The sequence below is a fragment of the Cuculus canorus genome, chromosome 2, assembly GCF_017976375.1.
Source record: "Cuculus canorus isolate bCucCan1 chromosome 2, bCucCan1.pri, whole genome shotgun sequence".
Lineage (NCBI taxonomy): Eukaryota > Metazoa > Chordata > Aves > Cuculiformes > Cuculidae > Cuculus > Cuculus canorus.
This window is the reverse complement of record NC_071402.1, coordinates 49887599-49910433: the sequence shown is the minus strand read 5'-3', so window position 1 is coordinate 49910433 and position 22835 is coordinate 49887599. Positions and strand designations below refer to the sequence as shown.

The window sequence follows — 22835 nt, the reverse complement described above, 5'->3', positions numbered from 1 at the left end:
TTTGGAGCTGTGGTTTAAGCAAAGCTCTGAGCTACTGCTTAGCTGTGGGAAAAAATCGGCACTACAAGAAATGCCAACCAGAACACATAGGACTCATGAACACAAGGGTTAGGTGGAAGCTGGGCAGCAGACTGGAGTGCAAGAAGCATTATGCAGCTGCTATACGTTCGTTTGCACTCCACAGAGCCCTTGCTTTGAATACAAGTTTTGCAGACAGTCACCTTTCACCCCTTCGAAGCAATGATGACGGTGACAGAGTCCCTTGCAGCTGGAGGCACTGGGAGAAGCAGATGAAAAGCAAAATAGTGATAAAGCCGAAGAGAAATTGCTCTAAGTAAAATGTCTTTATTTGGGCTTTATTGTGAAGTAAGTATTCCTGACTTTATACAAAGGGTGATGATCTCTACATAACAAAATAATTCTGCTGAGACTCCTTGGCATAACCTGAACTGGCTCAGAAAGAACATGAGATCAGTCCGCATAGCAGAAATACAGAGACTTTGTGGAAATAAAAAACCAAATGGATAGCAGTTTATTTTTTGAAGCATAACAAGATTGGAGACTGGATATAATATTCTTAAATATTCCAAACATACACTGAAAAAAAAAAAGACCCAGATAGATTCAGAGACCAATATTCTGTAAAGGGGAGGAGGTGGAATGCCCTTATCCCAGTGGCAGTACTAAGAAAAATCATCTTTGGAGGAGGAAGGAGCTTGAGACGAAGTGGTAGACAGAAGCTTTGAGACATTATTTCTGTTTGGTGTGGAGGTTTTTGGTTGGTTGGTTGGTTTTGAGGGGGATATTTGGTTTGGGTTTTAACATAGGAGATATATGCTACAAGTTCAGCAAAGCATTAAAGCATGTGTCTAATTCTTCTGAAGAAAGACAGATTTAAAATCATCCTTAAGTTGTTGGCTGAATTATAGGCAAAACATGTCAATTAATTCTGGTCATTTAATTTAGTCTATTCTAGAACAGGCATTCTGTGTTAGCTGAACTAAAGAGGTTGTTCAAGCTGTATTTTAATTGCTTTTCCTTTAGTGTGCTGACACCTGGTGGGCTGAAGTCTCCATTGTCAAAACACGAACTAATTTTTCACCAAAGCTTTTCTTTAATAAAAACGTCTTCTCCAACAGCAGAAAACAGTTCTTGCCCAGTATTTTTTTAATGTCTTACAAGTTTTGAAAACAATGAAAATATGTTTTATAAATTGGAAAAAAAGATTCAACTTCTTTCATTTCACAATTTAAAGTTTGATTAATAATGTATTGATGAAAAGTTGAACTGAAAAGAGTGTTACTGATGGCTGTTTCCTTTGCTAGAGTTCGGCAAGGGCAAATGAGAAGCTTCTCTTCTTAGAGAAAAAGGCAGACCACATTTGTGGACTTCACTACACTGAGGTTTTGGGGAAGCATGTGTTAATAGTCCTATTATTACCAAGGTTTCTCTCATAATATTATAAAATAATCCATGGAATAGATGTGGACAGACGGTTAGATAAGTTATCCCTATAGTTTTCACTAATGACTATGCTTTTTTGATCGTCTTACCAAGGTTAAATTGAATCCACTTTCTATCAGTAATCAGTTGGAGCGTGTGTCATTGAACATTCATTAAAATGAAACCCAAGAGCTCTCCTACACCCGAGAGGCAGAACACATACACACACTTATATTTTAGCAAGTTAGTAACTTCCACAACCAACTTAACTATGTTGTGACCCAGCTACAGAAAATAAATATTTAGCAGATACTGAAAACCCCACAGTACCTTGAACACAAGTTTATCTCCACCCAGCCCAGCTTCCAGGAGACGTGAAGCAGAAGTCCACCCACTAATGTCTGCCACCTGAAATAGAAACAAAACAGCACCTCTAAATTGTTCATCCTTCTTAACCATATGGAGCATGACCTTAGAATCCACAGCATTTCTCATAGCACACCCATGACTCTAGTTATCTCCATTTCTCTAGGTTTCCAAGGATGACACTATTCCTCTTTCAATCTTTCATTTTCATAGGCCTTCATTTCCTCCAAATTTTTTAATACTCTGGTGTCTCTACCTCCTGTTTCAAATGCTTTGTAAATTACCACCTAGCACAATTACCTTAGTCATGTTATTGAATTCCCATTTTATCATCTCTTCCCACACATGGTTTACAACAATAGTTATGTTACAGCCATGATAATCCGAAGACACAAGTGAGGCAAGGTTTGTGACAAGAGATTAATATCTTTTCATAAATAAACTGTTACTGTTAGAACAACTAAACGTGATTTCGGGATTCAAAGACTAGCTTCAGGTGAACTGGTAGGTGCTAAAGATGACGTGTGTATTCCTAGTAGTTTCAAACATTAGCTCTATGACTTCCCACAGTTAATCATGCTGGGCTTAGACTACAAACTCCCTTGAACTCAGACTGGGTTGCTTTTCCCTCCCTGCGTCTTATGTAGCAAGCACCAAGCGAAATGTCATGAACAATAACATCATTGTGCTGCACAAGCCTCTGATTCAGACCCTCTAGAGAAAACATCTTTACAGCCAAATATCATTGCATTAAAACCAAAATATTGTGAGCTTTTTCCTTGAAAAGGTATATAACAGTTACATACGTTTTGCACTGATTTAACTATCTAATGACTTACCCTAGTATAAAGGTGTTCCTTCATCTACTATCAAAGCAGCATGTGAGGCCTTAAAAATGCTTGCAAATAACTTAAAATTAGTAGAGATGCACAGCTGTTTTGGTTGTGGTTTTTTTTTTTTTTTCCAAAGCATTAAAATAAGTTATTAGCTTTCTTCTTCCTTAAGCTACTGGTTTTCAGAGAGGTGGTTTATGCTTCTTGGATGAAAATCCTTGGAATATCTAGCACAGTTCAGCTAGAGATACTGTACTAGAGTGCTAAATCACACTAACATCTCTAACAGGTATAGAGGTGGTTTTATTTATTATTCCCATTCATTGCAAGGCATTTAGGCAATTATTTAAACTCTCTCACACATACACAAATAAACATTTACTCTATGCAATATTACAGACAGTGGGACAGTATCAGAGAAGAGCAGGCTCACTGACCACATGGTAACAGTGAACATTCAGGGTGCTACTACCACAACTCACTTCACCTTTTTTCAAACGAGGAGCATAGGATTGCTTAAAAGCCAGTTATCCCTGGTGTTTGCCACAGGCTTGACTGTGCTCTATTCCAAAACAGTGATGAATTCTCATCAACTTCATTGTGAAGAATTTCCTCGTATCAGGTTTTAAGGACAGAAGTTTAAATTAAAAATAGTTCCAGACCCTCAGTATATGCAATATAGTCTTAGATTATTTAAGGAACAAAACCAATGACAACGAACAATAACAATATGAACTGAGAATGACACTCTTTTCCTCCTTTGCTCATCTGTCACAGCTCTAAATGGAAGAGTATCTGAGCCACTTATTTTTCAAGGAAAGGTCACCTTTAACAGCCAGAATTTATGTAAAACATTAAGATGCTGAGATGCATTTCCAAATAATATAAAAATGAAATGACTGTGGTAAGACAGATACCATAAGGTAGCTGCTTGCCCTTGAAATATGCTTTTATACTGTTGTAGATTTACCACATTTGTATTTTATACATATTACACAAAAACCTTTCCTCATATGGTACAACCCTGTCCAAGAGTGAGTGTGACAACTTGTCACACTCTTGTGTGTGAGTGTGACAATTGAAGAAAACATTCACTGCACATTTAACAGAGCTGAGTACACCCAAAGAAAGTGAAGACTACCGAGGCAACTCCCAGACCTGATCACAGCCCAGGGCATGCAAGTTGGGCAAAAATATAAGGCTGGCTAAGCTGCAACAAAGCAATTAAAGATATCTAGCATTTGCAGACTTAACCATTATCTCAAAAGGACAAATAGGGGAAACCTTGACTCTAAGAGGCCAGATTTTCACCAAATGCCTCACAAATTATTGACAGCACTGATGGTACATAATGATACTTGAAAAAAACAGTAGATTTCTCATTACAATAACTAATATATGGTAGCACCTTGAGATGCAGAGTTATAACAAAGGCTAAGCACAAAAATAAGCAACATGGTATTTCTATATGCTTAAAGATGAGTTTAAGGTTGGTTTTCACTAGCATAGTGAAAGAATACATCACAACTACACATGAGCCATGACTGACATTTACAAAGCAGACAGACTGTGCTGTAATTGCTACTTTTCTATGCTGAAGCATAAGACTATCAGAAAAACAAGAAATGATGGCATCTATATATCTTAATTACATTGCCACCATGATGTTTAAAAAGTAACCAACACACATTAATGAATGTTTTATTAAGGCTTGAAGTATGTTCTCTGGACAGCCAAAGCCAACAGTGACAAGTGCTACTAAAGTTAGTTTTCAGCATTGAACAGCACATTTACTGATTAAAGTAATTTTTCAAATAACTGTAGTCTTCAAATGGTACTTACCCTTGAAAAAGGGTAGGGTAGGTAAATTTCAGGACAGACAGGACATACTGGAAAACAAATACCAAATTAATGGACACCAAACACTTACAGCTTATAACATTAAACAACCATGAGAGCAAAAAACCACAAAATGTTTCTACCAACAAAAAGAAAAAGACAAAAATTTCAGTGATTTCCTTTCTCATGCCAAACCTTCTGGATGCTGCCCAGTCACTGTGGAATGTAGAAGACACTAAAGCACATGAGGTATGGAGTGAACACATCGAACAAGTAAAAGAAGGCTACTGCCTTCTGAGTTGCTCTTTCATTTTCCGAGCACACTCCATGCATCACACTGAATGGGAAAAAGATTAACAGGAACAAAAAGACACAAGCACTTGTCAATTAAAATTGTGTCATACCAGAGAGGCTAACTTTGGCAGAGTCAAGACCAATAATCTTAACATAATTGTGTCCTGGTAATTAATTAATCTTACAGACCTAACATTCTGTTCACACACAGATAATATATAATATTATATTATTAAACAGTCCATAAAGCCCTTTGGAGATGGGATACATGGGGGATAAAAAGCAAAGTCTGTATTATTGCTTTCGTATGCTTTGTCAGGGTTTGCGTGTATGGATGCTAGTGTCTCTTCCCACTGTATATGTGTATATGCAAATACGTGGCAGAAATACATATGCTTTTTGATGTGTATATCAGGTTCTAACAACTTCCCACAATGAAGAGTACAAATACTACTCCTGGAAAGGAAAAGAATGACTGAAGCTTCCTCAGCGGAAAGGGACCTGCCATTCCTTTCTGGAGCCACCAGAAGATGTCAATAGCAAAAGGAGAAGACAAAAGCTTTCAACAGAAAGAAAACTGTGCTGCGCACTTTGCAAGGTCCAGTTTTTAGGTGTGTGGGACGTTGCTAGTAAGCTGGCATCAATATACAAGAGTCAAGACATGTTGATTCACAAAGGATCATACTACACATACACTTGTCTAAACTGCCACACGGGTTTTAAACCAGGACAGTAGATCTGCACAGGTCCACACTTCACTGACATTTACATACCACCTGCAACAACTAAAAAAATCTATATTCTGATTATTTTTTAACTTTATTACACTAAAACCTACATTCACATTTGAAAATTGAGGTCTTATGCCAAAGTCCTTCCAGCCTCCTCTCAAGTGTGTGTGTGTGTATATATATATATTTCAAAGCAGCATGATTGCTGACTCTGTAACTCACATCTCATTCATTTGAATAACACAGTGTCACCCTTGTATTCTCCTATACAAGCAGTTATTGACAGACGTACGTCAGGAAAAGGTAAAGACATCGCACACTGAGAAAAACAAAACATGCGGGAGACGACAGCTCTCTCTTCAGCCACGGGTGCACACGGGGATGGGCAGCAGCAAGACTTTGGGCTGAAATGCCACGGATTTGTTCGTTCGTGGCACGGACCACCCGCTGAAGGGCTGACCCATCAGCTCTCCTTGGGAGGGAGAGAGGGGAAGGGGAAAGTGGGGAAGGGGAAAGCAGGGAAGGGGGAGCGGCAGGCGCGGCACGGCAGGAGAAGGCAAAGCAGAGCAGGACGAGAGAAGTCACAGCAGGGGCAGTCAGGGGCACGGGCGGGACAAGGCAAGACGGGGCGGGGCGGGGCGGGGCGGGGCAAGGCAAGGCGGGGCGGGGCAAGGCAAGGCGGGGCGGGGCAAGGCACGGAGGGGTGGGGCGGGGCAAGGCAAGGCGGGGCGGGGCGGGGCAAGGCGAGGCGAGGCGGGGCGGGGCAGGGTAGGGCGGCATTCCTCCTCCTCCTGTATTCCCGAGCTCCCCAGCTGCGGATGCTCCGCCCGCCGCCCCCGCCTTTCCCTCCCCGGTGCGCGGGGCGGCTCCGCGCCCGCCCTCACCTTGTTGGTGAAGCAGGACGCCAGGTAGAAGAGGCAGAAGGCGAGGCCGCCCGCCGGCCTCTTCAAATACATCCGTCAGCGGCGGCGCCGCGGGCAGCGGCCACGGCAGCGACACGGAGCGACCGCCCGGCACGGGCACCGCCTCCTTAAAGGGACGGAGCCGCGCGGAGCGGGGAGGAGACGGGTTGGGATGGAAGGGACCTTGGAGATCATCCAGTTCCAACCCTGGCTGCCCAAGGCCCCATCCAAGCTGGCCTTGAACACCTCCAGGGATGGGGCATCCACAGCTTTCCTGGGCAACCTGTGCCAGTGCCTCACCACTCTCAGCGTGAAGAATTTCCTCCTAATGTCTAGTCTAAATCTGCCCCTCTCCAGTTTATACCCATTCCAGGTAGTCCTATCCCTACAAACCTTTGTGGACTGTCCGTCCCCAGCTTTCTTGTAGCTCCTTTCAGGTACTGGAATGTTGCTGTAAGATCCGGACTGGTTGACCTTTAAAGGTCCCTTCCAACCCAAACCATTCTATAATTCTGTGATTCAGTGATTCATCAGTTATGGAATCCTCAACACAAGAAGGATATGGAGCTGTTGGAACAGGTCCAGAGGAGGGCTACAAAGATGATCAGAGGGTTGAAGCACCTCCCATATGAGGACAGGATGAGAAAGTTGGGTTTGTTCAGCCTGGAGAAGAGAAGGCTCAGAGATCTTATAGCGACCGCCCAATACCTGAAAGGACTACAGGAAAGCTGGGGAGGTACTTTTTACAAAGGCTTGTAGTGATAGGATGAAGGGGGATGGCTTTAAATTGGAAAGGGTCAGATTTAGATTAGATGTTAGGAAGAAATGCTTCACGCTGAGGGTGGCAAGGCACTGGCACAGGTTGCCCAGGGAAGCTGTGGATGCCCCATCCCTGGAGGTGTTCAAGGCCAGGTTGAATGGGGCCTTGGGCAGCCTGGTCTAGTGGGAGGTGTCCCTGCTCATGGCAGGGGAGGTGAAACTGGATGACCTTTAAGGTCCCTTCCAACCGAAATCATTCTATGCTTCTATGAAGTAACCGAGGGAAGGGAAAGGGGGGAAACCTCATAAGTGAACAAATTAATTTGATCCCAATCCCATCACTCACTGTGCATCATAGAATGGTTTGTGTTGGAAGGGGTCATGAAGGTCACCTAATCCACCTCACCCTGCAGTGAGCAGGGACACCTTCATCTGCATCAGGTTGCTCAGAGCCCCGTCCAACCTGACCTTGAATGTTTCCAGGAATGGGGCATCTACCACCTCTCTGGGCAACCTGTGCCAGTGTTTCACCACCCTCAGTGTGAAAAAGTTCTTCCTAATATCTAGTCTAGACCTTTTGCCTTTTAGTTTAAAACCATTATGCCTTGTCCTATCGCTACAGGCCCTGCTAATAAGTTTTTCTCCATCTTTCTGATAAACCCACTTTAAGTACTGAGAGGCTGCAATAAAGTCTCCCCAGACCCTTCTCTTCTCCAGGCTGAACACCACCAATTCTCAGCCTGTCTTCATAGGAGAGGTGCTCCAGCCCTCTGGTCATCTTTGTGGCCCTCTGGACTTGCTCCAACATGTCTATGTCTTTCCGGTGCTGAGGCCTCCAGAGCTCGATGCAGCATTCCAGGTGTGGTTTCACCAGAGCAGAGTAGAGGGGCAGAATCACCTCCCTCGACCTGCTGGCCATGCTTCTTTTACATATAAAATTAAATACTTTGTATGGGATCGGAGACCACTTACACCCAAATTATAAACATTTATAACGTTTATGGAAAATAGCATTGTGATTAGAATGGCCTGTTTCCAGGATGGGGGCAACTGGATGGTGTTTTGCTAAAACACACAGTCTGACATCTGCTTGAGCATGTTTTCCAACAGGAAGGAAGCGATGCCTAGAAACCTCCTCAGGCTTGGCTCACCACCAGCTGTCAGATATCTGCAAACATCCACAAACGTGCTATCACAGCCATTGTTGATAACTGGAAAAACAGCCTAGCAGACCTGGCTGGCTCCAAGAGCAGAAGGGGTCCTACAGCCCCACATCCCCTGGCTTGTAAGTTCCCTGTTACACACCTAGCAAAGCCCATGGTGCCAGGGCAGGCACGGCAAAAGCCACTCTCAGGAACTCAGGCATGCAAGAATCAGTTTGGTCGGCCGAAGTTCACCCAATTTGTCCTTAACAACCTGCAATGACGTTAAGACATTACAGTCTCCTAAGGCAATCTGTTCTGGTGTTCATTAATGCAGAAAGTCCCCAGTTAAAGGGCAGATGATTCAGAAAACAGCAGGGACGCAGGTTGTAATGTCTGCCTCTGCTACGTACCACCTGCAGACACAACACAGGCATTAGTATGGCCGAGCTTGGTGATGTGGTACGTGTGGTTCTTATCTTCCCTGCCCTCAGCTCTGGTGGAAAGAGATTCCTTCTTTCCCTTTGCAGCCACCTTTGTGGGTGTGAAGATTGCTGCCGTGCCCCATTCAATCTTTGGCTCAATCTGTCAGTTTTATAAATGAGCAGAATGTCAAAGCAATGTCCTCCTGCCCCAAGGAAATCATTACTCTAGCGCAGCTGTAGAACCACTGAAGAAAACTGGGTTTGGTAGTTTTTGATTCAAAAGACATGTTCTATAAAACGACATGTAAGCAAAATCATTTGCCACATATTCCCAGCTCCTAACAAAAATAGTTAAAAATCTAGATAGAGCAGAAACTTCTATTCATATTACTCAAAATAATTCCAGCAGTATATAGATTACTTAATATGTAATTCAAGTTAGTAATGATAAACAACATAAGCACAAATTTCAATCTTCATTCTTAATCCCTTACTGCAAGTGACTTAGAAGAATTCACATCTGCTTCTGCATTTTGCTGCAGGAGGATATATCATCTTCACCCAAGTCTCTCACTTTTATTAAGAAATACTTCAAGAAACACAGAAAAATCTCACTGTAATACTTTCCATGAAAATGACACTCTACTAAAAAAAAAGTCAGAAGCATTCTTATCACATACTTACATTAGTCTTTGTAAATACCTGTAAACTTTTATTATTTTTTTTTTAAAGCTTTACAGGCTGAATTTTTGTCACAATGCAAAGTATTCCTTTGTAAAACACCCATTTGACATGCTTGCAGAAACACATGCTCTGCAAAGTGGAAATGCTCTATCACCTACCCTGCCACCTCTATTGCATCCATTACGGTGGCATGTCAGTTATCTCTGCAGGCCTGGATGGACCAAACTTTGAGCACTGGAAATCCAACGCCTGTTTTGAGCCAGATCCTTACAAACCAGACAGAGCTGCATCTGCAACATGCTTCAGTTTGTCTTGGTGCAGTGGAGACTGTTCAGCTGTTCAGCCCTGTACATGTACAGAGAAAGCCCTGCACACTGCATTACCTGAGTAAAGTCAAGGTGAGAACTGCAGAGCTAGGGCATTGCTAATGCCATATCCAGGAAGAACGAGGCTTATTGGGGCCATAATAAAAGAACGCCCAATAATTGTGACTAAGCAGGGTGCGTCTTTTACTGCTGCTTTATGTCCCTGGGGTATTTATAGTTTACATGTCATGATCATAGAGTCATAGAATCATAGAATAGTTTGAGTTGGAAGAGGCCTTAAAGATCATCCAGTTTCAAGCCTCCTGCCATGGGCAGGGACACCTCCCACCAGACCAGGCTACCCAAGGCCCCATCCAACCTGGCCTTGAACACCTCCAGGGATGGGGCATCCACAGCTTCCCTGGGCAACCTGTGCCAGTGTCTCACCACTCTCATCGTGAAGAATTTCCTCCTAATGTCTAGTCTAAATCTGTCCCTCTCCAGTTTATACCCATTGTCCCAGACCTATTACTACAAGCCTTTGTGAACAGTCCCTCTTCAGCTTTCTTGTAGGCCCTTCAGGTACTGGAAGGTTGCTATAAGATCTCCTCTGAGCCTTCTCCAGGCTGAACAACCCCAACTCTCTCAGCCTGTCCTTGTATGTGAGGTGCTCCAGACCTCTGATCATCCTTGTAGGCTCCTCTGGACCTGTTCCAACAACTCCATATCCTTCTTATGTTGGGGATTCCATAACTGGACACAATACTCCAGGTGAGGTCTCACAAGAGAGGAACAGAGGGGCAGAATCCCCTCCCTCACCCTGCTGGCCACGCTTCTTTTGATGCAGCCCAGGACACGGTTTGCCTTCTGCGCTGCGAGTGCACACTGCCGGCTCATGTCCAGCTTCTCATCAACCAGCACCCCCAGGTCCTTCTCTGCAGGGCTGCTCTCAATCACATCATTCTCCACTCTGTATTGAAATCAGGGATTGCCCCGACTCAGGCGTAGGACGTCGCACTCGGCCTCGTTGCGCTCCCTTAGACCAAACCAAACATCACCAACCGAGCACCACCCTCTTTGTCCCCCGCGGTGACCCCTCGACCCGGTGACGCCCCGGAAAGGCGGGTGCGGGCTCAGCCTCGGCCAATGGGAACCTGACGGGCGGTGACGGGCACGGGGAAGCGGGGAGGACCCGGAAGGTTTCTCAGTCCGAGCGCCGCTGCCCCCATCGCCGCTCCCCCTCCTGCGCGCCGAGATGGACCCGGTGGGAGTCGCCGCCGCCCCCGAGCCCGGCCCGGGCAGCGCCTGGCAGGGCAAGGTGAGCGCCGGGGCGGGCGGGGAACGGGGCAGCGGCACCCACCGGCTGCCGGCGCTGCGTCCCGTCTGTTTCTCGGTCTGCCCGGCGCTGTTTCCCTTCCCTTCGCTCGCAGCCCAGAAGGCCAACCGTATCCTGGGCTGCATCAAAAGAAGCGTGGCCAGCAGGGCGAGGGAGGTGGTTCTGCCCCTCTGTTCCTCTCTTGTGAGACCTCATCTGGAGTACTGTGTCCAGTTCTGGAATTCTCAACGTAAGGATATGGAACTGTTGGAACGGGTCCAGAGAAGGGCTACAGAGATGATCAGAGGTCTGGAGCACCTCCCATAAGAGGTCAGGCTGAGACAGTTGTTCAGCCTGAGGAAGAGACGGGACCAGGGAGACCTTATAGCGACCTTCCAGTACCTGTAAGGGGCTACAGGAAAGCTGGGGAGGGACTGTTCACAGAGGCTTGTAGTGATAGGTCTGGGGCAATGGGTATAAACTGGAAAGGGGCAGATTTGGGCTAGGCATAAGGAAGAATTTCTTCACCTTGAGAGTGGTGAGGCCTTGGCACAGGTTGCCTAGCGAAGTTGTGACTGCCCCATCCCTGGAGGTGTTCAAGGCCAGGTTGGATGGCGCCTTTGGGCAGCCTGATCTAGTGGGAGGTGTCCCTGCCCATGGCAGGGGCGTTCAAACTGGATGATCTTTAAGGTCCCTTCCAACCCAAAGTGTTCTATGTTTCCTAGTCTCCCCAGCATTGCTTCCCATGCCACCCTGACACTCCTGAGCCTTAGAAGTGCAGCCACTGCTCGCCTGGCTGCTGGGAGGTAGAGGGTGACAGTGGCTTCAAGGTTTTTCAGGGAGGGTTCAGATTGGACATTAGGAAAAACTTCATCACCGAAAGGGTTATCAGGTACTAGAACAGGCTTCCGAGGGAGGTAGTGGATTCACATTCCTGGAGATGTTTAACAGATGGGTAGGTGAAGTGCTTAGGGATATAATTTAGTAGTGGACAAGTACAGTTGGAATTGATTTCAAAGGTCTTTTCCAACCTATTGATTCTGTGATTCTGTGAATGGCATGTTGGGGCACCCTCGCTCACGGCAGACAGGCTGGTACGAAGGTGCCTTCTTCCTTTGTCCTTCCACCCACCTCCTTCCAAGCAAAGGAATCAAATCAATGCTGCAAGGTGGTGTCAGCAGCGCAAGGGTCGGGGTGGTTTGGCAAACGAGGCATTGCCTGAGTGAGTAGTGAGCGGCAAGCTTCCTTTCTGGACGTTTTGAGGAATGTTGTCAGAAATGGGTCTTTTCTTCTGGCTTAGACTCTTGTTAACAGTGTGCAATGTTATTTCAAGAGCTCTTTGGTGTATCATCTGTATCCTTTAATCCTTGGAAGCTCTAAACACAGGCAAAAAGTTTACTAGGGGTGGGTGGCATGGTTTGCTGCTGCTAAAAGCGACCACCTTGGTGGAGGAAGCTGCTGTTAGACCCTGGTAAATGAGTCACTTCTCTGCTGGTGAGCAGGGAAGTGGATCTCAGTGAGTTTGGTTATCAAGGCAATGAGTCACAACTTGGTTGGATTCATCATCCCCTATCCCCGCCTTCCCAAGCAAGGCTGTGTGCACGCCTCTCTGTTTTTGAAGGGGTGTTTGTCATGGCTGTCCTTTTAGGCCTCTAGAAATGGGCGAGAAAGCTGTGCTTAAGCCATTGATGTTGTATTATTCCAAGAGAAGTTTTACATAGACTGTGCGTACACTTATAAGCAAGCTTTTGGGAAGGCTTTGCTCTTGTGGTCAGAGCGTACTAACACTGACACACTGACTCTTGGCAAGTGACTATCAGCAACCTTTCAGTCACAGTTCTCCCTGCTGAGTTTATGAAATTCCTCCTTGAGGTATTTTGTCTAATTTAGTTAATCATAATTCTACAAGTACCTGTAGAAACCAAGCTCTTATAAGATTACATGGGCTTATTTTAGAGCCAGTGACAGCTAATTATCCTGATTATTGTGTTGCCACTACATGTCTTGCTGACTTGAATAAAATGTTTATTTACAGTGTCCATGGGGAGCCCCTAACAAAACATCAATATCATGTTCCCTTGCTGATGTAATGAGTGAACAGCTGGCAAAAGAGCTGCAGCTAGAAGAAGAAAATGCTGCTTTTCCTGAAGTGGTTGCGTAAGTTTAAATCCCAGATTAGTGATCTCCATAGTTGTGAAGCTATCTTCTGTCTCTTGTGCATTTTCTTACAACGCGCATAATGTGTAGTGATATAGTGAATGCTCTGCCTATTACCTCCTAACTTTGCTTCTTCAGGTCTTTTTTTTCAGTGAAGGTGGCTTCCCTGTTTAAAACTCTTCCTTAGATTCTCTTCTCTGTCATCTTTCTTTCTTGATGTTTTCTTTGTGTTGTTTTGGGTGTTTTAAGCCAGTCTGTAAGCTATGTTTTGAGTTTGTCAGAAACGAGTTTTTTCTTCCCTTTCAGAGACTCTGGCTAACAGTGTACAATGTTATTTCAAGAACTATCAGGTGTATCACCTGTATCCTCCTAATACTTGGAAGCTCTAAACGTAGGCCAAGAGCTTAGTAGTTCTAAACTCATATAAATTTCATCTGCATTTTCTTCTGTGAAGCAGGGCAAAATGACACTGCTTTCTGGTTTTGTTGTTTTTTTTTGTTTGTTTGTTTGTTTTAAATTGGGGGTTTGTTTATGTATTTATTTGTTAAAATATATACCTCTATGGTTTCTTTCCCTTTCATGAAGGGCATCTTAAAAATAGAGCCTAGTGTTTCTTACAGAGTAATAAACAGGTAAAAGTTTAAGTACTCCTTACATTGTAAAGGAGTGGCAAAGAAAAATGAAGTCATGCTCTCTATATATTTAACATTGGCTTGGAGATGGGGGGGTGGACAGTTGAGATCCGTGAGTTTCTATGCAGCTCTGCATGAGGTCTTTTGTATAGAGTGATGAAGTGGTATAAAGTGATGTTTCTGTTTAGATTAGTGTGTTTAATTTTTTTAATTTCTGTTTTAATTTTGCATAGTGTTGCTGAAGGACCATTTATTACAGGAGAAAATATTGACACTTCTAGTGACCTAATGCTAGCTCAGATGCTGCAGATGGAATTTGACAGGGAATATGATGCACAGCTTCGTCGTGAAGAGAAGAAGATCAATGGAGATAGTAAAGGTACCCTCATCAGAATAAATATTTCTAGTTTGGAGATATTCTTGGCATCCTGCTTAAGTTACAGAGCTGGAAGGAAATAGCAAATCCCTGATAATCACAGACATGTTTATTTGTTTTGTTTCTCAAGTCTCCATATCCTTTGAAAATTATCGGAAGGTACACCCCTATGACAGTGACAGCTCAGAGGATGAAGTTGATTGGCAAGATACCCGTCATGATCCTTACAGAGCAGGTATGGGGCAGTTTTAAACATACAATTTCTTTAGTTAATACACCTAAGAATGTGGCATAGTTAAACCAGATGGTTTTTGAATGTAAGGGGACATACAGCTCACCTGATTGGGAGGTGTTATGCAGGTAACTTCTCTCAGTATCTTGGTTTCAGTGGCTGAATTTGGTAAAACTACTATTGTACGTGGAAAATATTGTGGGATATGCATATCTATCATCTGCGTTTGGCTAGTCGCATCTGCCTATGTTACTGAATATTCCCATCTTTAATAGGCCAAACGTGTGTCTGACACCCCGGAGAAGTAAGTCATAACATAGCAAAAGGAGCTGTCATGGCTGGGATCAGAGGAGACTGCATTAAGATCATACAATTGAAGTATTTTATTCTGTTTAGTAAATAAAATAATGTAACTTTGGTGGGCGTTGTAGCACCTTTATGAGCATCAGTTATGTTTGTTTAGATAGTAAGTTAGATTTTTTTTTTCTTACTGCTTGCAGATAAACCTACTACTACACCAAGAAGAGGCTTTGTAGGAAAAGGAAAAGACATTACTACTAAACATGATGAAGTGGTATGTGGAAGAAAGAACACTGCTCGCATGGAAAATGTAAGTGAAAGCTTAGTTTGTGTGTAACACTGGAATGCTGTAGTTCAACCAAAAAACTAATGCTTGTCCATCTGTGCTACTGTACACAGTGCTGATTTACACAGATGAAGGTGATGCAGTCTCTGGATTAATTGTTAAAATTGGCAATGTGAGTTGCACAGGTTTTTTGTTTAGTAATAGTTTGTGACCATGATTTAAGAATTTGCACAGGACGGTTTAGGCAAAACAAAGCCATCAACGAGTTTGATACTTGGGTAAATAAAACACTAAGGCTATTTCTGAAAAGCATAGCTATTGTGTAACCTGTATTTTTTTTTTCTATTTAATTTTGGCTGATAAGCCAATTAACTTATTTTCAGTCATTTGTCTGACTTACAGCTTTTCAGTCCGTTTATCCATAATACATACCTTCCCTTCCCTTTAATGTAACTGGTACAACTTCTGCATATAAGGAAATGCTGCAAGTGCTATTTTTACAGGATGTTAGGTAATCTCATATCAATTTGTGCAGACCTTTGACTTCTGAGTTTAGAGCAGTATGTTCTTTAACATAGTGACAACGTTACACGAAGTGGGTTTCACCTAGATCCTAATCTACCCTATGTTTTTGCAAATCTGAATGAGAAATTTCTACGAGTGGCAACTTTTGGTGTCTGCTAGTAGCAACGTTTGAATTTCTATTATTTCTACTTGTAGTTTGCACCTGAATTCCAAGTTGGAGATGGAATAGGAATGGATTTAAAGCTGTCAAATCAGGTCTTCAATGCCTTAAAGCAACATGCGTACTCTGAGGAACGTCGAAGTGCAAGGCTTCATGAAAAGAAGGAGCACTCCACTGCTGTATGTTTTTAATAAAGTCTTTCTCTAGACTTTCTATCCCGTGTAACAGTTGAACACTGTTTTGGTAATTCCTTGAAACATTAGTTTTTAAGTAAAACTGTTAAGCAATAATATGTTAACATTTTTGAAGGAGATGATATCAGCCAACTCCTACTAGAAAAAGGCTCTTTATTTCAGCTGCATTATTGTGAGAGCCATGCTAAAATAAGAGCAAGCAGCTTGCATTTTTTCTCTTTGTCTTTCTAAACTTGTCTCTTAATGAGCTGCACTAAATAAACTGCCTAGAAATGATTTATAGAAAAAACCTTCCAGAGGACTAATCCTCTGCAGCTGAATCATATGACCCCAAATACCTGTTTTCATAGCAAGTTTCAGGAAGATGAGGTGACCAAGTAAACTTGGACTTGGTCATTTGGGAAGTCAGCTGTTGTGCTTTATGGGCTAGTTTAGAGCAGGGCCTCCAGTAATTCCTGTCAAGGACTTCTTCAAGTTCAGGTGTTTTGCTTTATTTTATTTGAGATACTTTGATTCATGATTTGTAGAGACTTCTTGAAAACAGTATAGAAAGGGTTCTTGAGCTACAGTCTGTGCTTTGTGTGATTAGTATAATGCTGTATGTGCTGCACAGCTGATAAAGTTCCTTGGACTATTAAGTCTTACGGAGCAAAGATGACAGTGCTGAAGCAGTTTGGCTTCACTTCATTTGTTTGTTTGGTTTAGTTTTTCTCTTTATCAGTTGAGAGAATGCTCCTAACACATTCTTTCCACTTAGCTGAACACTTCAGGTATATGAAACATCTAAACTTACTGTAAAGCAAATAATTGTTTTAATGAACTGAGTAATCATTCCTCGCCTGTAGGAGAAAGCAGTGGACCCCAAAACACGTTTACTTCTGTACAAGATGGTCAATGCTGGGACGCTGGAGACCATCACAGGCTGCATCAGCACAGGAAAAGAATCTGTTGTTTTTCATGCGTATGGAGGAAAGTAAGTGTATTGTTTGTTACTAACAGAAGCTTTAAATACCAGAGGTGGTTTAAAAAGCAGAAACCATAAAATATTTAAACACTCTGCACCTTTTTCATTCCCGACACTTAGTTTGTATTCATGTACATGCAGATAATAATAAATTCTGAAAAACAGATTATACCAACCATAAAGTAAAAAAAACCCCAAACAACACCTTATTCCTTGGAGGCCATTTAGTGAATGTGGACAAATCTACTATAGATTTCTGTGGAAAAATATGTACTCCTTTTATGAAAACAAAGAAGTCTTGAGGTTGAGGAACTCTTTCCACCGACCTGCTCAAGACTACAGAGCTGTTGTGATGTTGGATTACCTAAAGATTGGTGTATTAGATCCATCTGTGCAGTTCAGTGGAGGTGTTATTTGTTTACCTTAAGAATAACGTTGCGATACTGTTCAGTTTTCAAGTCATGCAAGAGTCCAGTTTTAAAGACTGACATGGTGGGAGGATTGTAGTACGTTAGTAGTGATTGTAATGCATTGAAACACCACTAGTTTAAAAGTGAGCTAAGAAAGAACTAGCCAACTCCAAATACAGGTAACCAATTTAGAAGCCTTGAGAGAGAGGTGGGGAGAAAATGCTTTTTTATTTTTTTTGCTTTAATGGAACTTTGCTTGAATGAAGTTTGGGAGTGTTCTTTTGCTTAGCATTTTTCAATGGGCAGTATCTCTGTGGTGCTTATGGAAACATTGTCGTGATGCCATTATTGTCCTAATGTAAGACTTTTTTCACTTGCATTTTCTTGAAGCAAGCACATCCTTTAACAGGGCTGTTATTAGCTATGACATTTAAGTAAAATATTAACAAACTGGGAGATGGAACCTATTTGGTAAGGAACATTAAATCAAAATGCCAAACCCCAAACATTTGTATATAAGCTCAATCATGCAACTCTTGTAAACTTAACTTGGATGGGCTTCCAAAATTGATAAAAAATCAGACTTCTCTTTTATATTAAAATTTGATATCTCTTGCAATGTTTAAAAAAAAAAGCAAATCCATGCATTTCCTTGTAAAGATATGAATAGTTAACTTTGTAATGTGTTTGACTTTTTGCATGAGAAGTGCAACTGAAGATAAAGTTATACCTCCAGAATGTGCCATCAAAGTCTTTAAAACAACTCTTAATGAATTCAAGAACCGTGACAAATATATTAAGGATGACTACAGATTTAAAGACCGCTTCAGCAAATTGAATCCACGAAAGATTATTCGTATGTGGGCTGAGAAAGAAATGCATAACTTAACAAGGTAAATTAAAAAAATCTGTGTAGTTCCAGATGCCTGTCAGTTTCTTATTCTCTGCTTAAGTTATGCCTTGGTAGAAGTTGAGATTTGATTTTTAGGCTAAACAATACACTATCTGATTGAATAAGCCTGTGGTTTCTTACAGTTTAATGAATTGCCATCATCTTTAGTGATTCAGCAGCAGAATCTACATGCCAATGTAATGAACAGGATCTGGCTGTAAAACGTGATTATTTTTCAGTGAGCATTATGACTTCAAGATCTCACTTACAACTTTGAGATTCTGTTTTTCTCATTTTTCCTCTGTGAAATACATGTATAATATATATATTATATTTAGTTTCAATTCAATCTGTTTCAAAGAGTTTTTGACTCTGGATCAGGTTTCTTGTACACGAGTCTCTAAGATTGGACACGAGCAAGCAGGAACTAGAACTGTAGGGTTTTGGGGAGAGTGTTTTGTTTTGCTTAATCAGTATCTATTCTTTAATCCACAGAATGCAAAATGCAGGAATTCCTTGTCCTGAAGTGGTTATCCTTAAGAAACACGTCTTGGTTATGTCTTTCATTGGTCAGGATCAAGTTCCAGCTCCTAAACTAAAGGATGTAACACTTAGTAGTGAAGACATGAAAAAGGCCTATTATCAGGTTCTTAATGTAAGGCAATGCTGATTTCTCCTCCAATTCTGGGTCATGTTTTCTTTTAGGGGAGTAACTTAAAGGACAAATCAGCAGTTATTTACTTTTTGGGATGCTTGCATCACTTTCAGGATATAGAGTCCGAAGGCTGATTTTGCTGCTGTTTAATGTGTGACTTAAAATAAATAAGAAATATGTACTAAAAAAAGAAAATGAGTCTTAATCTGAGAAGAAAACTTGCTGGACAAACATATTTAGCAGCAGAGAAATTATGTGCAAGTAGTCCTCCTTTTATAGACGCAGTATCTGGTTTAGCAAGTTCTCTGAAGTCTTTCTGGGCTTACTGAACACTTAATTTACAAGGCATCAACACTGTCCAGTGGATAACTGCCTCCCCATTCCCCATTTTAGCACATCTAGAAATTGGAGAATGAGTTGGAATATTGCATGGTGAATGCTTTGCTTTCCTATTATCTGCTGTAATTGGTTTAAATATGTGCCTGCTAACTGTCCGCTAATTTTTAGCTTCCTGTAGAAGCTAAAAATTGTTTGTTTCCAAACAACCAACCCAGCAGCTAGATAATATGAAGGGTCGGTGCCTCACATCTTGAGACCAGTAGAGGAACACAACCATGCATACCAGTTAGGATTTGTTATCTAAAACTGTGAGACTGCTCACCACTATCACACAGGAAAGAATGACAGGCGTATTTAGAGAATGTGTTTATCTATCTCATGCACTTGGACTGGTTGGCAGAGCTGACATGAGTTTACTAGACTGATTGTGATTCCCTGTATTAAACTTTATTGAAGACTCAGGAGAAAAATTATGTAAATTGGGTGGGTGATTGGGGAAGTGCTTTATTCTGTTATAGTAATGCAAAGGATATTTATTTGGAGTATAGCATGCTTCATTCATTCATTAATTTGGATCCTTGCAGATGATGCAACAGTTGTATAAGGAGTGCAAGCTGGTCCATGCAGATCTGAGTGAATATAACATGCTTTGGCATGATGGGAAGGTGAGCATATCCTTCATGTGGGAAGGGAAGGTTTCATCTAATGTGAAATGTCAGTACAAAGTGAATTGCATGCTTTCTGTGACTTCAGGTCTGGCTTATTGATGTCAGTCAGTCTGTGGAGCCAACCCATCCTCATGGACTTGAGTTTTTGTTCAGAGACTGCAGGAACGTTTCACAGGTAGGACCTCTCCATCTGACAGTCCTCTATTGTGCTGAATGCTTTCCAAGATAAAACAGCATCAAATCAATTCAGAGCTAACTAGAAATGAACCCATACAGCTCTGTAATAAGTGATCCTCACCACCTATGTGTAAGATCACGCCTGCATGTTGTCTGTGCTAGTGGTGTTCTTCTCTTGAAAGGGCAAAAAAATGTAGAAGAATAAAACAGTACCATTGGAACTTAAAACTTCTTTCAGTTTATTTTTATCTGTAGGTCAACAAAAGCAAAGTATCATTTTCACTAAATAGTCTAATTGTAACTTGGGGAAGGAGAAGGAATATCTTGGTTTGAGTATTAAGGTGCTCAATGTGTGCTTTTTATATTGTCTAGTTCTTCCAGAAAGGAGGTGTGGCAGAAGCACTTAATGAGCGTGAACTCTTCAATGCTGTCTCAGGTCTAAATATTACAGCTGACAATGAAGTAGATTTCTTAGAAGAGGTACAGTTTTTTTCTGTGTCTAACATTTTAATTTGGTTAGCTATAGTACCTGTTGTAATACCTTAACTTTCCACGTTTAGTTTGTATGATTAGTGCATGTTAGTACAATTTCAGCAATTCTTCTGCATCTCTTTTTCAAAACTTGGTTATTTCAGCCTAGTACAAATGTTCTCAGGAACTCAGATTGACAAACCTCTCCACCCCCTTTGCTGATACTCCTGCTTCCAAGTATAGAAGGTTTCATGTTGCATATAATTGCTTCTTTCAGTGTTAAGGGAAATTTAGTGTTCTGTTTTAGTTTAAAGCTAGTTTTGTTGCCTACCTACATATGTTAAAGGTGTGCGGAGAAATGGAAGCTGAGTTAAACCAAATAATTGTTCTACTGCTTATTTTCTATGGTTTAGATTTTAAATTACTTGAATTTAAAGTTTAGGCTAGCATTTTCAATTTTAAAATCAAGCTAATGTAAATATGGACTAGGAATCTTTGGTCACCTTTGGTTTTTAATTATTTAATTTTAGCTGTAATTCTTCAAGGCATGCATCATGATACCAGAAATTTATAAAAATAAGTTGTCAAACATTCCATATTTACTAATTAAAGTAGGGGCTACGTGGCAATTCTACTGTACTCGATTCCTAATGACAGTGTAGGTTTATGCTAGTCCAACATGTAGTAGGTTGGAGCTTGAAAGTGGTTAACTCCTGGGTTACGTCCTCAAACTGAGGAAGAGGTAAAAGGGACACAATGTCACAGTTCCAAGATCCTTATGTATCAGTCAATCAAGCAAAAACTAATTCCCTCACTGGCTGTGTTGTGAGCAGTGGTGTGGGGGATGGGTTCTGTTGTTCTTTTATGCCTCCTTTTATGCTTATAAGTTTTATGGGAAAGACTAAAATTGCTATTTATGTAAGAGGGGAGTATGAGCAGCCCATCCTTAAACTTCAGACTTTTGACTTCAGCTGTGAGTAACTAAAATTATCTCCCCTAGAGTACCAGAGGAAGTAATCCAAACATAACAATCTGAAGATCAAAATAAGCCTCTGTATGGTGTTACTTTGATATGGTTACTTTGTATGGTGTTCAGCACAAAACACTGTACTAAAAACTTCTTCAACTTTCACCACTGAAAATGGTTGCAATGGTTTTGTAATGTTAGTATTACTTGGAATTTCTTCACTGCTCATCAATTGACTGAGTTACAGTAGGGGTGTTCAGAGTTGGAGAAAGGGACACTTCAGTATTTTGGGGAATACAGCTAAAGTGTTAAGAATCATCCAGTCCTCCCTGCAACTTGCGCATTTCAGTGACGTAGCATTAAACTCTACAGGAGCGCTATTCCTTTTACTGCTTGTTGAGAACAGATGTTTAAAGCTGTAGTTCCAAAGTGTGTAGCTCCATACGTGTGACTGTATGGTTGAACTAGCAGTGTTGTGTATACCTGATCAGTCACCTGCAGCTTCCTTTTAACCCTGTTTAGAACATTTTGGTGCAGGCGTGGTTTTATGATTTCAGCATGGATTTGTTTTTGGCTTTCTAGATTGAAGCTTTGGAGAAGACGAATGAAGATCATGTGCAGAATCATGGAAAGAAACTGTCTATGTTTTCAAGCGATGGAGACCCACCTATATATGATGAATAGCACTGAGTGTATAGCTGCTAACAAAATGAAATACAAATTTACTGCTTCTAACTGTGTTGGTGCAGTGGTAAATGTCAACTGCCAATGTCAAGAGAGAGTGGTTGACTGTGAATACCAAAATGGAAAACACAGCGAGCATACGGTGATGCCTCAGTGTTTTTTTTTTAACTTAGCCCATACATCAGGTTGGCACTGTGAGAATGGACTGTCACTACCTCTTTGAATGGTCTGAAAACTTCACCAATTGCCCAGTTATGTCAGACCAATGTAGTTGAGGTGCTCATATTTTGCATGATTTGGAGCCTATATGTTTTAGTTTAAAAAAAAAAAAAAAAAAGTAATCTAGATAATCTAAATTATTTAGCGGGAAAGTACACTAGGAGAGTCCCTCTTTTTTTTCCTATTGCTACTTGAAAAATAATTTGAAATTGTGTGTATGACACAATGTCAATGAAGCTTTCATTCTCCTCCGCCAAAGGCAAAATGAAAAGTCAAACCATGTGCTGCAGTCATGAAAACAATAATTTAACAAACCAATGTCTTTATGTATGCAGAAGTCTGGACCTTTGCATTCAAGTACAGGGAATGTGGCTCTATGTATCTATGTAAATACAGTTGGGTATTATATGAGAAATAGATTTGAATCCAAACAGCAGATAACTTCTTTGGTGAGGTTCCAGGAGATTCCAAGGACTGCATTCAAGTTGC

The 22835-nt window shown here is 41.6% G+C and overlaps 2 protein-coding genes across 7 annotated transcripts in view; one reads left to right on the top strand and one right to left on the bottom strand.

The window, feature by feature from the left end:
* TMEM241 (transmembrane protein 241) overlaps nucleotides 1-6549 on the bottom strand; it is a 66807-nt gene extending 60258 nt beyond the window's left edge. For 4 of the 6 annotated variants that reach the window (XM_054059824.1, XM_054059821.1, XM_054059822.1 and 1 more), the window contains exons 1-3: nucleotides 6391-6548; nucleotides 4485-4531; nucleotides 1774-1851 (exon numbers count right to left, since the gene is read on the bottom strand). In XM_054059824.1, the coding sequence (XP_053915799.1) occupies nucleotides 1774-1851; nucleotides 4485-4531; nucleotides 6391-6462 (197 nt within the window). In that variant the 5' untranslated portion in view covers nucleotides 6463-6548. Of the gene's footprint in view, nucleotides 1-1773; nucleotides 1852-4484; nucleotides 4532-6390 lie in introns of all 6 variants that reach the window. The other 2 variants (XM_054059820.1, XM_054059819.1) reach the window with 1 other exon arrangement.
* A 4337-nt stretch (nucleotides 6550-10886) lies between these two features.
* RIOK3 (RIO kinase 3) lies at nucleotides 10887-22611 on the top strand. Its single transcript, XM_054059945.1, has 13 exons — nucleotides 10887-11041; nucleotides 13074-13195; nucleotides 14061-14206; nucleotides 14334-14438; nucleotides 14936-15045; nucleotides 15742-15885; nucleotides 16746-16873; nucleotides 17982-18167; nucleotides 18662-18821; nucleotides 19745-19825; nucleotides 19914-20003; nucleotides 20378-20485; nucleotides 22026-22611. Exons 1-13 carry the CDS (start codon nucleotides 10979-10981, stop codon nucleotides 22125-22127), a joined length of 1545 nt encoding a protein of 514 aa, XP_053915920.1. The 5' UTR covers nucleotides 10887-10978; the 3' UTR covers nucleotides 22128-22611.
* The last annotated feature ends 224 nt before the right edge of the window (nucleotides 22612-22835 follow it).